The sequence below is a fragment of the Dendropsophus ebraccatus genome, chromosome 15, assembly GCF_027789765.1.
Source record: "Dendropsophus ebraccatus isolate aDenEbr1 chromosome 15, aDenEbr1.pat, whole genome shotgun sequence".
Lineage (NCBI taxonomy): Eukaryota > Metazoa > Chordata > Amphibia > Anura > Hylidae > Dendropsophus > Dendropsophus ebraccatus.
In genome coordinates, this window is record NC_091468.1 from 33,670,529 (window position 1) to 33,683,048 (window position 12,520).

At 42.8% G+C, this 12,520-nt stretch overlaps 1 protein-coding gene across 2 annotated transcripts in view; it reads left to right on the top strand.

Annotated features, from left to right (window-relative positions):
* The window catches only part of CRIM1 (cysteine rich transmembrane BMP regulator 1), a 555,578-nt gene that overhangs the window by 483,458 nt on the left and 59,600 nt on the right, over positions 1-12,520 (top strand). For both annotated transcript variants that reach the window (XM_069955382.1, XM_069955383.1), the window contains exon 11: positions 9,275-9,484. In XM_069955382.1, coding sequence (XP_069811483.1) covers positions 9,275-9,484 — 210 coding nt within the window. The remainder of the gene's footprint in view (positions 1-9,274; positions 9,485-12,520) is intronic.

Genomic DNA, 12,520 nt, shown 5'->3' on the forward strand with positions numbered 1-12,520 from the left:
TTTATATTTGTATTACCGATACAAGGGTCATGTTGTAAATTAGGCCACAGTAGACTTCAGAGACATATAGATTTTTTATTATATATGAGGAATATGTACGTCATGGTGGTGTCTTCAGAGAATATGTAATAGAAAAAAAATGCTTAGTAATGGGACCCATTGAGCTGCACTCTCACTAACACTGGGGCTTATGGAAAAAAAATTAAATAAGCCCTTTCAATAATTAAACAAAAAAAGCCAACAAAACCCTTACAAAATGCTTAAAACCAAAGAGGAAGACATAAACCGTGTACACAATAAATGACACCGAAAGAGATTTTAATTCCCCTTTGATGGTTTTCAGTGACAATTACTTTAGTATCTGTCTGGTTTCACCGGCACGGCAGGTTTCAGACTGTATTTAAATCAATTGCACATGGTTTATTAATGAATGCATTTTATACAATGGATGATGAGAATTTTATATACAATAGGGGATCAATTCATTACTGTGTGCTATCGTCCATTACAAGGAATTAGTTACTTATTGATTTCTGGTGGAATGAATTATCTTAATGGTTAGCGGATCATTCTTTTTAACAGAAATGACAGTAGAGGCATGGAGGAAAGATTGCTTACTGCAGCAGTTTAACAATTTCAACCCAGTTGTAAAAAATAAAAACACAAGGTCAAGAAATGAAAGGATTGTACTGGGGACTATCGAGGGTTACAGTCAGGGGCGTAGCTAATGTCTCTTGGGCCCTGGTGCAAGAGGTCAACTTGGGCCCCCCCCCCCCTTACCACATACTGACTAACACAACCGCTACTGAATAAAATCCTCTGTACATAGACCAATATCACCTCATCCAGTCATATAGAGGTGGCCCCAGCTCTACACAGGCTCTATACACCATATACATTACAGTGCAAATATATCAGGTGACTCACAGGGGACGTCTTCTCTGATCGGAGTTCTTCCCTTTTCATCTTCTCCATCTGCCCAGGGCCAATATGAGAACTTTTTGGAGCCACAAATCCACAGAATCTGCCAGACAAACATATTAGGCTCCTCACACTGACACCATCCTCATCTCTCTACAAACTGCACATCTGTATTGGCCCCTTTACACCCTCATTTAGTGGGTAGCCTGACTCTATGTGACTCCCTTATAGTACATATCCCCCTATTGTATACACCCCCTGTGTAGTTCACCTTATAGATGGCCCCCCAATGTTTCCCCCTTATAGATGGCCCCCTGTGTTGTCCCTATTATAGATGCCCCCCATGTTATCCCCCATATAGATTGCCCCCATGTTATCAACCATATAGATGCCCCCCATTTTATCCCCCTTACAGATGCCCCCCATGTTGTCCCCTCCTCCTGCCCCTCCATCATCATACTACAACCACCTCCACCATAATACTACTACCCCTTCATCCTCCTGCCCTTTCATCATCATACCACTTCACCCCTCATGATCCTCTTGTTCCATCATCATCATACCACTACATCCTCATCATCCTCTTGTTCCATCATCATCATACCACTACATCCTCATCATCCTCTTGTTCCTTCATCATCATACCACTACACCCTCATCATCCTCTTGTTTCATCATCATACCACTACATCCTCATCATCCTCTTGTTCCTTCATCATCATACCACTACACCCCTCATCATCCTCTTGTTTCATCATCATACCACTACACCCCTCATCATCCTCTTGTTCCTTCATAATCATACCACTACACCCCTCATCATCCTCTTGTTTCATCATCATACCACTACACCCCCCATCATCCTCTTGTTCCATCATCATCATCATCATCATACCACTACATCCTCATCATCTTCTTGTTCCATCATCATATCACTACACCCCTCATCATCCTCTTGTTCCTTCATAATCCTCTTGTTCCTTCATCATCATACCACTACACCCCCCCATCATCCTCTTGTTCCATCATCATCATACCACTACATCCTCATCATCCTCTTGTTCCTTCATCATCATACCACTACACCCCTCATCATCCTCTTGTTACATCATCATGCCACTACACCCCCCATCATCCTCTTGTTCCATCATCATCATCATACCACTACATCCTCATCATCTTCTTGTTCCATCATCATACCACTACACCCCTCATCATCTTCTTGTTCCATCATACCACTACACCCCCATCATCCTCTTGTTCCATCATCATACCACTACACCCCTCATCCTCCTCTTGTTCCATCATCATCATACCACTACACCCCTCATCATCCTCTTGTTCCATCATCATACCACTACACCCCCATCATCCTCTTGTTCCATCATCATACCACTACACCCCTCATCCTCCTCTTGTTCCATCATCATCATACCACTACACCCCTCATCATCCTCTTGTTCCATCATCATACCACTACACCCCTCATCATCCTCTTGTTCCATCATCATACCACTACATCCCCATCATCCTCGTTCCATCATCATCATACCACTACACCCCTCATCATCCTCTTCTTCCATCATCATACCACTACACCCCTCATCCTCCTCTTGTTCCATCATCATACCACTACATCCCCATCATCCTCGTTCCATCATCATCATACCACTACATCCTCATCATCCTCTTGTTCCTTCATCATCATACCACTACACCCTCATCATCCTCTTGTTTCATCATCATACCACTACATCCTCATCATCCTCTTGTTCCTTCATCATACCACTACACCCCTCATCCTCCTCTTGTTCCATCATCATCATACCACTACACCCCTCATCATCCTCTTGTTCCTTCATCATCATACCACTACACCCCTCATCATCCTCTTGTTTCATCATCATACCACTACACCCCCCATCATCCTCTTGTTCCATCATCATCATCATCATACCACTACATCCTCATCATCTTCTTGTTCCATCATCATACCACTACACCCCTCATCATCCTCTTGTTCCTTCATAATCCTCTTGTTCCTTCATCATCATACCACTACACCCCCCATCATCCTCTTGTTCCATCATCATCATACCACTACAACTACATCCTCATCATCCTCTTGTTCCTTCATCATCATACCACTACACCCCTCATCATCCTCTTGTTCCATCATCATGCCACTACACCCCCCATCATCCTCTTGTTCCATCATCATCATCATCATCATACCACTACATCCTCATCATCTTCTTGTTCCATCATCATACCACTACACCCCTCATCATCTTCTTGTTCCATCATACCACTACACCCCCATCATCCTCTTGTTCCATCATCATACCACTACACCCCTCATCCTCCTCTTGTTCCATCATCATCATACCACTACACCCCTCATCATCCTCTTGTTCCATCATCATACCACTACACCCCCATCATCCTCTTGTTCCATCATCATACCACTACACCCCTCATCCTCCTCTTGTTCCATCATCATCATACCACTACACCCCTCATCATCCTCTTGTTCCATCATCATACCACTACACCCCTCATCATCCTCTTGTTCCATCATCATACCACTACATCCCCATCATCCTCGTTCCATCATCATCATACCACTACACCCCTCATCATCCTCTTCTTCCATCATCATACCACTACACCCCTCATCCTCCTCTTGTTCCATCATCATACCACTACATCCCCATCATCCTCGTTCCATCATCATCATACCATTACACCCCTCATCATCCTCTTGTTCCATCATCATCATCATCATCATACCACTACACCCCTCATCATCCTCTTGTTCCTTCATCATCATACCACTACACCCCATCATCCTCTTTTTCCTTCATCATCATCATACCACTACACCCCCATCATCCTCTTGTTCCTTCATCATCATACCACTACACCCCATCACCCTCTTGTTCCTTCATCATCATACCACTACACCCCATCATCCTCTTGTTCCTTCATCATCATCATACCACTACATCCCCATCATCCTCTTGTTCCATCATCATCATACCACTACATCCCCATCATCCTCTTGTTCCATCATCATACCACTACATCCCCATCATCCTCTTGTTCCATCATCATCATACCACTACATCCCCATCATCCTCTTGTTCCATCATCATACCACTACATCCCCCATCATCCTCTTGTTCCATCATCATACCATTACACCCCTCATCATCCTCTTGTTCCATCATCATACCACTACACCCCTCATCATCCTCTTGTTCCATCATCATCATACCACTACATCCTCATCATCCTCTTGTTCCATCATCATACCACTACATCCCCCATCATCCTCTTGTTCCATCATCATCATACCATTACACCCCTCATCATCCTCTTGTTTCATCATCATACCACTACACCCCTCATCATCCTCTTGTTCCATCATCATCATACCACTACACCCCTCATCATCCTCTTGTTCCTTCATCATCATCATCATCATCATCATACCACTACACCCCATCATCCTCTTGTTCCTTCATCATCATCTTCATACCACTACACCCCTCATCTTCCTCTTGTTCCATCATCATCATCATACTACTACACCCCCATCATCCCCTTAAAAACAAAAAAATCTATACTCACCTGCATGATTTCTGTAGCCCCCAGGTCACACGCGCTGGCGGGCTTCCCCCGGCGGGAGGCGGGGCTTAGCGCGGAGGGGGCGGAGCTTCGCGGGACCTGTTTTTTTCTTAACGCGATGCTCCCTGCGCTTGAAGTACTTCCCCCCCCCCCCCGCCGCACACAGAGCTCCCTGGGGGCCGCGAGACAGCCGGGGGCCCTTGCCTCTTGTGATCGCAAGCAAAACATTGCTTGCGGTCACAAGAGGGAGTGGGAGGCGGGCAGTGCAGTGGTAAGGGGGGGCCTCGCGGGCCCCCCCTTGGTAGCGGCCGCGGTCGCTACGCCACTGGTTACAGTAATAGAAAAGCATTATTTAAAGCCTGTGTGCACACAGTATTGAGACTTATTTGAGCGTTGTCATTTTACAGGAAAACTGATGTATTTTTCTGCCATTTGGAATGTTTTTTGAACATTTGTTTGGACTTTTTTTTTTATACATTTTGCATCAAAATGGGTTCCAAGAATGGTTTAAAGATACCGCACCACAGCCCTACTGATGACTAGGGGGTTAACCAACTGGTATTCCACACCAGTCTCCATTATTAGAAAAACTCAAGCTTGTAATCCCAGAACCAAAAACCATACTACAAACTGAAACAGTGGGGCTGTAGGGTTACAAGCTTGTTTTTTTTTTATTATACAACTGGAAGTATAAATAGAATTTAGGCATTTTGTAGCCTGGGTTAGTGGGTGCTTCATGCAGTCCTCCCCTGGTTGCAACTACTCATGAAGGTGATCATCATTCAGTATAAGACAAGACATCTTGCTGGTAATATTCCTGTCATCTAGCAGTTTAGTTTTCACTCCTTGTGATCCAGTTTTGTATGTGCCCTGTGCCCTGTCTCACACCCACCAACATTATAGAACAGGTAATCTCTGCCCCCTCTTTTTTTCCCAGCCACGGATGGATCTCTTAAACGCCTGCCCCAGATGTTCCCGCTTTAATTTCCAGATAGGAAAGATTTATCCCCATCCAATCCCCATCTATAATGTAAGCTTGTAGGTTTCTGTAACATTATTTGGTCCATTTGTCTGCAGCACATCCTGACGTTTTGCAGTTGCTGAAAATCCTCACTTCCTGGTCCACTCTGTCTCCACTACTCTGCCCCCCTTCTGAGACAGAGGTCACATGATCTGTATATCCCACTCACCACTGACATCACAGATACTTTGTTTACTGTGCAACGCAGAAGCAGATAGAGCCAGTGGTGGGCAGATACTACCAGACTGGGGTGGGTACCTGACAGTTGGCTCTAAAGGTGCAATGCATGATGAGAGATGTAGTTTCCCAGGCAGATGCCGTGATGGAAAACTGGAATCATTTAAAAAAAAGTTTGAATCTTGGACTAAGAGTAGCATAGACAAGCTGGAAAGGTGGAAAACAATTAATAGGTGATCAGTGAGTGCACCTACTGTATATGTTTTTTGTGCATTTTAATATTTTATGGGATCGGTGGAGTTCCCCTTTAATTGTCTTTTACAACTATACACCCAGACTACCCTAGCTGCATGCTTTTTGTTTCAGCTTTGTCTGTTACAAATGTAGCGTCACATTCACAACTAATTTATTTGTTGCAATTTCTGATGAAGATTCTGCACCAAAAACCCTATTCACATGCAGCATATAAACAGCTTGCTCGCAGCATGCTCTATTATGTGGGAAAGTGGTTTTGGTCTTGCACCAGAGTTCATCGCACTTTATTGTAAGAGTTAAAATCTTTAGTAGATATTAAAGTGTTTGTCCAGGCATTACAAAAACATGTCCGCTTTCTGCTAAAAGTGACGTCACTTTTGTCCTCAGTTTGGGTGTGGGTTTTGCAGCTCAGTTCCATTGAAGTAAATGAAGCTGAACTGTAGTACCACACACAAGGTGAAAACAGGGGTGGCGCTGTTTTTGCAAGAAAGTAGCTGTTGTTTTTCTAATCGCTGAAAACCTATTAACCCTTTCCCGCACGAGGACGTAAATGTACGTCCTCGCGCGGGTGTTCAGAGCGGGGCCACGCAGCGACCCCGCTCTGAACCGCGGCGGTCCCGGGTGCCGCTTGTAGCCCGGGACCGCCGGTATTAGCGGGCATGGTCCGATCGCCAAGCCCGCTAATACAGTAATCAGATGCAGCTGTCGGCATTCGTTTGCAGCAGCAGCCGAAAGCAAACGAGTGCCGATCTCATTGATCTTTGCTGTATATCTATACAGCAAAGATCTCAATGAGATAAAAGTGTATATACTAGAAGTCCCCCAGGGGGACTTCTAGTATATGTGTAAAAAAAAAAAAAAAGTATTGTTATTAGTAAAAAGCCCCCTCCCCTAATAAAAGTCTGAATCACCCCCCTTTAATGACACCTCATACAGCCCCATAGACCAAAGGATAAAAGTGCTATAAGCATGGGAATAGAGCGTAATAAGGAACGTATATTTGTTAACAATGGTTTGAATTTTTTACAGGCCATCAGATACAATATAAGTTATACATGTTATATATCGTTTTAATTGTAACGACTTGAGGAACATGCATAACAAGTCAGTTTTACCCCAGGGCGAACACACTCCCCCCAAATAAAAGAAATGTGTTTTTTTTTTTCAATTTCACCACACTTTGAATTTTTTTCTGGTTTCGTAGTATACTTTATGCAAAAATTCAGCCTGTCATTGCAAAGTACAATTAGTGACGCAAAAAAAAAGGGGTCATGTGGGTCTGTAGGTGTAAAAATGCAAGTGATATGGCCTTTTAAGCACAAGGAGGAAAAAAACGAAAACGCAAAAACGAAAATTAGCCTGGTCCCGAAGGGGTTAAAGTAATATGCGCAAGTAAATAGGTTTGTCTCAGGATTTTCTACCAGGGGCTTGTATAACTGTCTCCATATTTCCCATACCTTACTGTAGAGGCTTGTTGTCAATCTGCTAGTGTTAACCGTAATTCCCTCCGTCTGGTCTGAAGCTAAAAAATTTTATTTTTGATGCAGTAAGTTAGTGTTTCATCTGAGAACAAGATGGTAAAATGCAATTAGCAATTGTCTCATATACTACAAGACCCACAGGGCCCTTGCAATAAGCAACGCTCGTAATTTCGCTGGTGGCGGTAGAAGATAGAAAGGTCAGGTTTAACATACTACACATGTTGATCATATTTTGCAAACCAGACTGAGTCTGTGGTAAATGTTTATCTTGCAGTTTGCTTTAGCGTACATAAGTAAAAACCATATGTGCAGTTTCATTATGGGATTTACATCTGGCATCCTCTGGCCATGCTTTAAACCCTCTCGCTGCGGCTGGTATAATTTAGACAGCCCGATATTGCAGGTGGCTGTGAGCTACTTTAATGCTGCCAGGTTGGCAGCTAGATGGAAGATGATTAGGGCATCGATAAGGATTCTAAATATAAACTGCTGAGTCAGCCTCTGGAGATTATTCATAACACATACAAATGAATAGAAATATCCATCTGCTAGTACTTAAATCAAAAAGAAAGGCTATAGCCATGTTTTAGGTTGACATCTCATTTTTTTCAATGGAATTACTAACAATGATTTTTCTTAAGTGGAAAGAAATTCATTGGTTCAAACAATTTAACCCCTGGCCCTTGTTAGGTAGAGTCAGGGTTTTTTCTACCGTTGCCTGGGAATTTTCTTTGTCATGTGGACCGAATATATGGTGGGTGAAGTTGAAATAACTTTAAGGGTCCATTAGGTTCAACCTATAACCTCCTGTGTTGATCCAGAAGAAGACAAAACTCTTATGCAGCTGACCATTACCAATTCCAAATATATCAAGCAAATTAAATGCCTGGATCAACATATCACTATATCTAAAAAGTATAATGTTTAATATTATATTTTTTAAGAAAGACATCCAGGACCCTTTGAACGTGTTCAATGAATCAACCATCACAGCATCATGTGACAGAGAGTTATCTCTGCCTTTACACTAAAGTATCCCCATCTATGATTATGGTGAAACAGTCTTTCATCTAGACATAGAGTATACCCCCTCGACTAGGTTACATTTTTAAAAGGATATTCCCTTCAGAGCATGTTATTCCTTATCAGTCAAACAGTGACTAAATCTCCAGTCACTGTGTAGTGCAGATGCTGAACAACTGATTGACACAGTGCCTGGTGTTGATACCCTACTGATCAGTGATTGATGAGCTATCCTGTGGAAAGCTGTACTCACCTGCTACCAATTTCCCATTGGTCTTGTTCTTATGGTGCCAGTCCATGCTTCCCCCTCTCACGACAATCAGCCAATTATTGGTTGGGGTGGATCACCACTGCAGCCATTGATTGGCTAAGTGTGCATTGTCGATGGGTCATGTCAATGAAAAGGAAGCCATGACCTGGCAGGGGATCAGCAGCAGGTGAGTACAGGATTTTTGTGTGAATCTCCCCTGGGTCCTAAAGTCCAAAAACATACTGATTCTTTTGATGTTTAGATCATGAACTTCAGATGTGGCAGGGACTGATATCATAATCTTAGTAAAGTGCTGCAATATGTAGGTGCTATGTAAAATACAATAAATGAAGAAGACTTTTGCTTTGAACTGCTCAATGTACACTGTACACTGTACATGTACACTTTTACTATTCTTGATGGTTGTATAATTCCTGATGCCTCAATGTTTAGATGTAATTTTTTTTTTTTTTTGTACAGTATTTATCAACAGTTTTTGGCATTCCCTTACAGAAACCGTTTCATCTGCTGGGCCACCAGTTTTGACTGGCACGTGCCTGTCAATGGATGGAAGACGTCATGAAAATGAAGAGAGCTGGCATGATGGCTGCCGTGAATGCTACTGCCACAATGGACGGGAAATGTGTGCACTGATTACTTGTCCTGTTCCTGGCTGTGCCAACCCTACGATTCTTCCAGGGCAGTGTTGTCCCTCATGCCCAGGTAATTGTAGATAATTACACGATGTTGCAAGTTGGCAAAGTCTCTGACATCTTCTGCTGACATTTTAGTAATACTAACATTGCTTTATTTCTCTTGTCAAATTTCTCGTTAAAGCCTTGTAGGATTTTTTTTTTTTTTGTGCGTCTCAGACTTACTGCATTTTTTTTCCTTTAACTTTTCAATCATCAAGATCTGTTCCAGGTTAGTAGTGATTGAAACCCCTTTGGCTAATAAAGTGTGTCTGATGTTAAAAAATTGATAACAAACATCTAATCCTTTGAAGAAACCGAGCATGGAAAAATAGTGATTGACGTACGAGAAAGCTTTTGATAAACAGTGCCTCTAGTGTTTGACCTCTTCTGTTCCTTATTGATCAGTTTTCACAAGATGATGAAGTTATAATGACGAAGTTAGGATTTCACAGATATAACTCTTGCCTGCTCCCTGTTTTGAAACTACCTTTCAGTTCTTCTTTTAATGTAATTTTACAGGTTTTGTAACTCAGTACTTAAGGCATTGAGTTAAAGTGTCACTGTCGTGAATTTTTTTTTTTGCAGGAATCAATAGTCCAGGCGATTTTAAGAAACTTTGTAATTGGGTTTATTATCCGAAAAATGCATTTTTATCATGAAAAAGCAGTTTGAAGCTCTCCCCCCTGTCTTCATTGTTCTCCTATGGAGAGAGCTAAAGAAAAGACCAAAACAGGACAACAAAGAGTTAATCTACAAATCCCTCACGGGATATCTCCTGTGACAGTCACCAGTGACCTGTCTGAGCTCGGATTACAGCTGTCACCCAGCTCTGTGCCTGTAATCCTCTGTTATCTGCTTTCTGCTGCCGGCTAACTCCCTCCTTCCTCCTCCCCCCTCCCCTCTCCCTAGAGCAGACAGGGTACGACTCCTGCAACAAGTCACAATTTTAAGATTTTTTGGAGTGGATGAAAAAGAGGAAGGAGGAGGGGACCTGGGAAAAGGCTTTTTACATGCAGATAATGGCAGATTTGGCTAATAAACCCAATTACAAAGTTTCTTAAAATCGCCTGGACTATTGATTTCTGCAAAAAAAAAAAAAAAAATACGACAGTGACTCTTTAAGGCCGTATTACAGCCTGTCAGTTCACCGCTCCCTTCCCCCTCATTCCTCACTCGCTGCAAACCCGGACGATCGTTCGCGGCGGTCTGCTGACATTTCTCCTCTTACACATAGCAACGAGCAGCAGACCATCTCTGCACAAATCGTGCACTTTCAGCATATTGAAAGACCATGATCAGCTGACATTGTGAATATTGGCTGATCGTTGACTTTCAACATGCACTATTACACTAAACTATTATCGGCCTTAACGGCCGGTAAGTTGGTTAATGATTAAACCCAAGGATATGACAAATAGTAATGCTATTACCTCAAGGGCGTAACTACCACTGTAGCAGCCATAGCGGCTGCTACTGGCCCGCTGCATTAGGGGGCCCCGTGGCCTGCTCTGCAACACACTGGGCCCCCTGAGCTGTCATCATTTTCACCACCTGGTGGCCTCCCGAGTTCTGCAAATGTCTCTTTGGGTATGTTTACACTGAGTAAAAGGGGGGCAATTCTGCGTTGGAGAGCTAGGTCGTGGAATTCCGCCACTTTTACTTAAATGTAAAAATCCCTCCTGCCTCAGTGGCCCACAGTGTACGTCGCTCTCTGTACAAAGAATCGACATGTCAATTCATTGCACTGAGAACGTCAGGAGCTTATTTAGTGTGAACATACCCTTTAACTGCAAGCACTCCTGACGAGTGCTTACGCTATGTCTAGTTACACCCCTGTATGACCTCCTTGATGCCACAACTGAGCAGTAGTATCTAAAACTGCAAACTGTCAAGTAGCCACCTTTGGGGGCCTGGGTGCAGTTTCCCACAGGGTGGGAAACACTATAGTCTAAACTTTTATTAATCTCAGGCCTGAAAAAAACTGTAGGCCCAAAAGCATAGTAGGAACAAAGACTTAATAGTCAATGCTTAGGTACCTTTAGGAACGTCCAGTTGGCTTTGTAGATCAAAGTTATATGGCTTCTGTTAAGACACTGATACACTTCTCTATGGGAACGTAGCCGCATCATCATCGTCATCAGTTATCATCAGGTAGCCTAATCATTATCAGTTAAGACTGTGGAAGGAAAGAAAAGCTCCTGTCTTGTCCCTAGGTTTTCAACATCTAGGCAGCTGAACTATTTTTTTAAACCCATATTGTAGATTTATAATAGTGTGTGAACTTAAACAGGTTAAAATAATGTTGTTTAAATTACAAATACTTTTATTTGGAAGGTTAAAGGGTTTTTGGGGCATCAGTTGTCTCCATTCATTGTGTGGTAGTGGCGGCACTGGGATACTGCAGCACAGTTACATAGTTACATAGTTAATACGGTTGAAAAAAGACACATGTCCATCAAGTTCAACCAAGGAGGGGATGGATACAGGGAAGGGGGAGGGGTGATAGGTTCTATACATATGCATTTATATTATTTTGCTCTAAGAACTTGTCTAGGCCGGTTTTGAAGCCCTCTACTGTTTTTGCTGTGACCAGATCCTGTGGTAGACTGTTCCACAGATTCACAGTTCTCATGGTAAAGAAGGCTTGTCGCCTCCGGAGATTGAACCTTTTTTTCTCCAGGCGGAGGCAGTGCCCTCTTGTCCTTTGAGGGGGTTTTACCTGGAACATCTTTACCCCATATTTCTTGTAGGGGCCATTTATATATTTAAATAAGTTAATCATATCTCCCCCTTAAACGTCTGTTCTCCAGACTAAACAAATGTAATTCTTTTAAACTCTCCTCATAACGAAGATGCTCCATTCCCCTTATTAGTTTAGTTGCCCGTCTTTGAACACTCTCCAGCTCTAGAACATCCTTTTTATGAATCGAGTTCCAAAACTGGACAGCATACTCCAGATGAGGCCGCACCAAAGCTTTATAAAGCGGTAATATTATATCCCTGTCCCGTGAGTCCATGCCTGTTTTAATGCATGACAATATCCTGCTGGCCTTAGAAGCAGCTG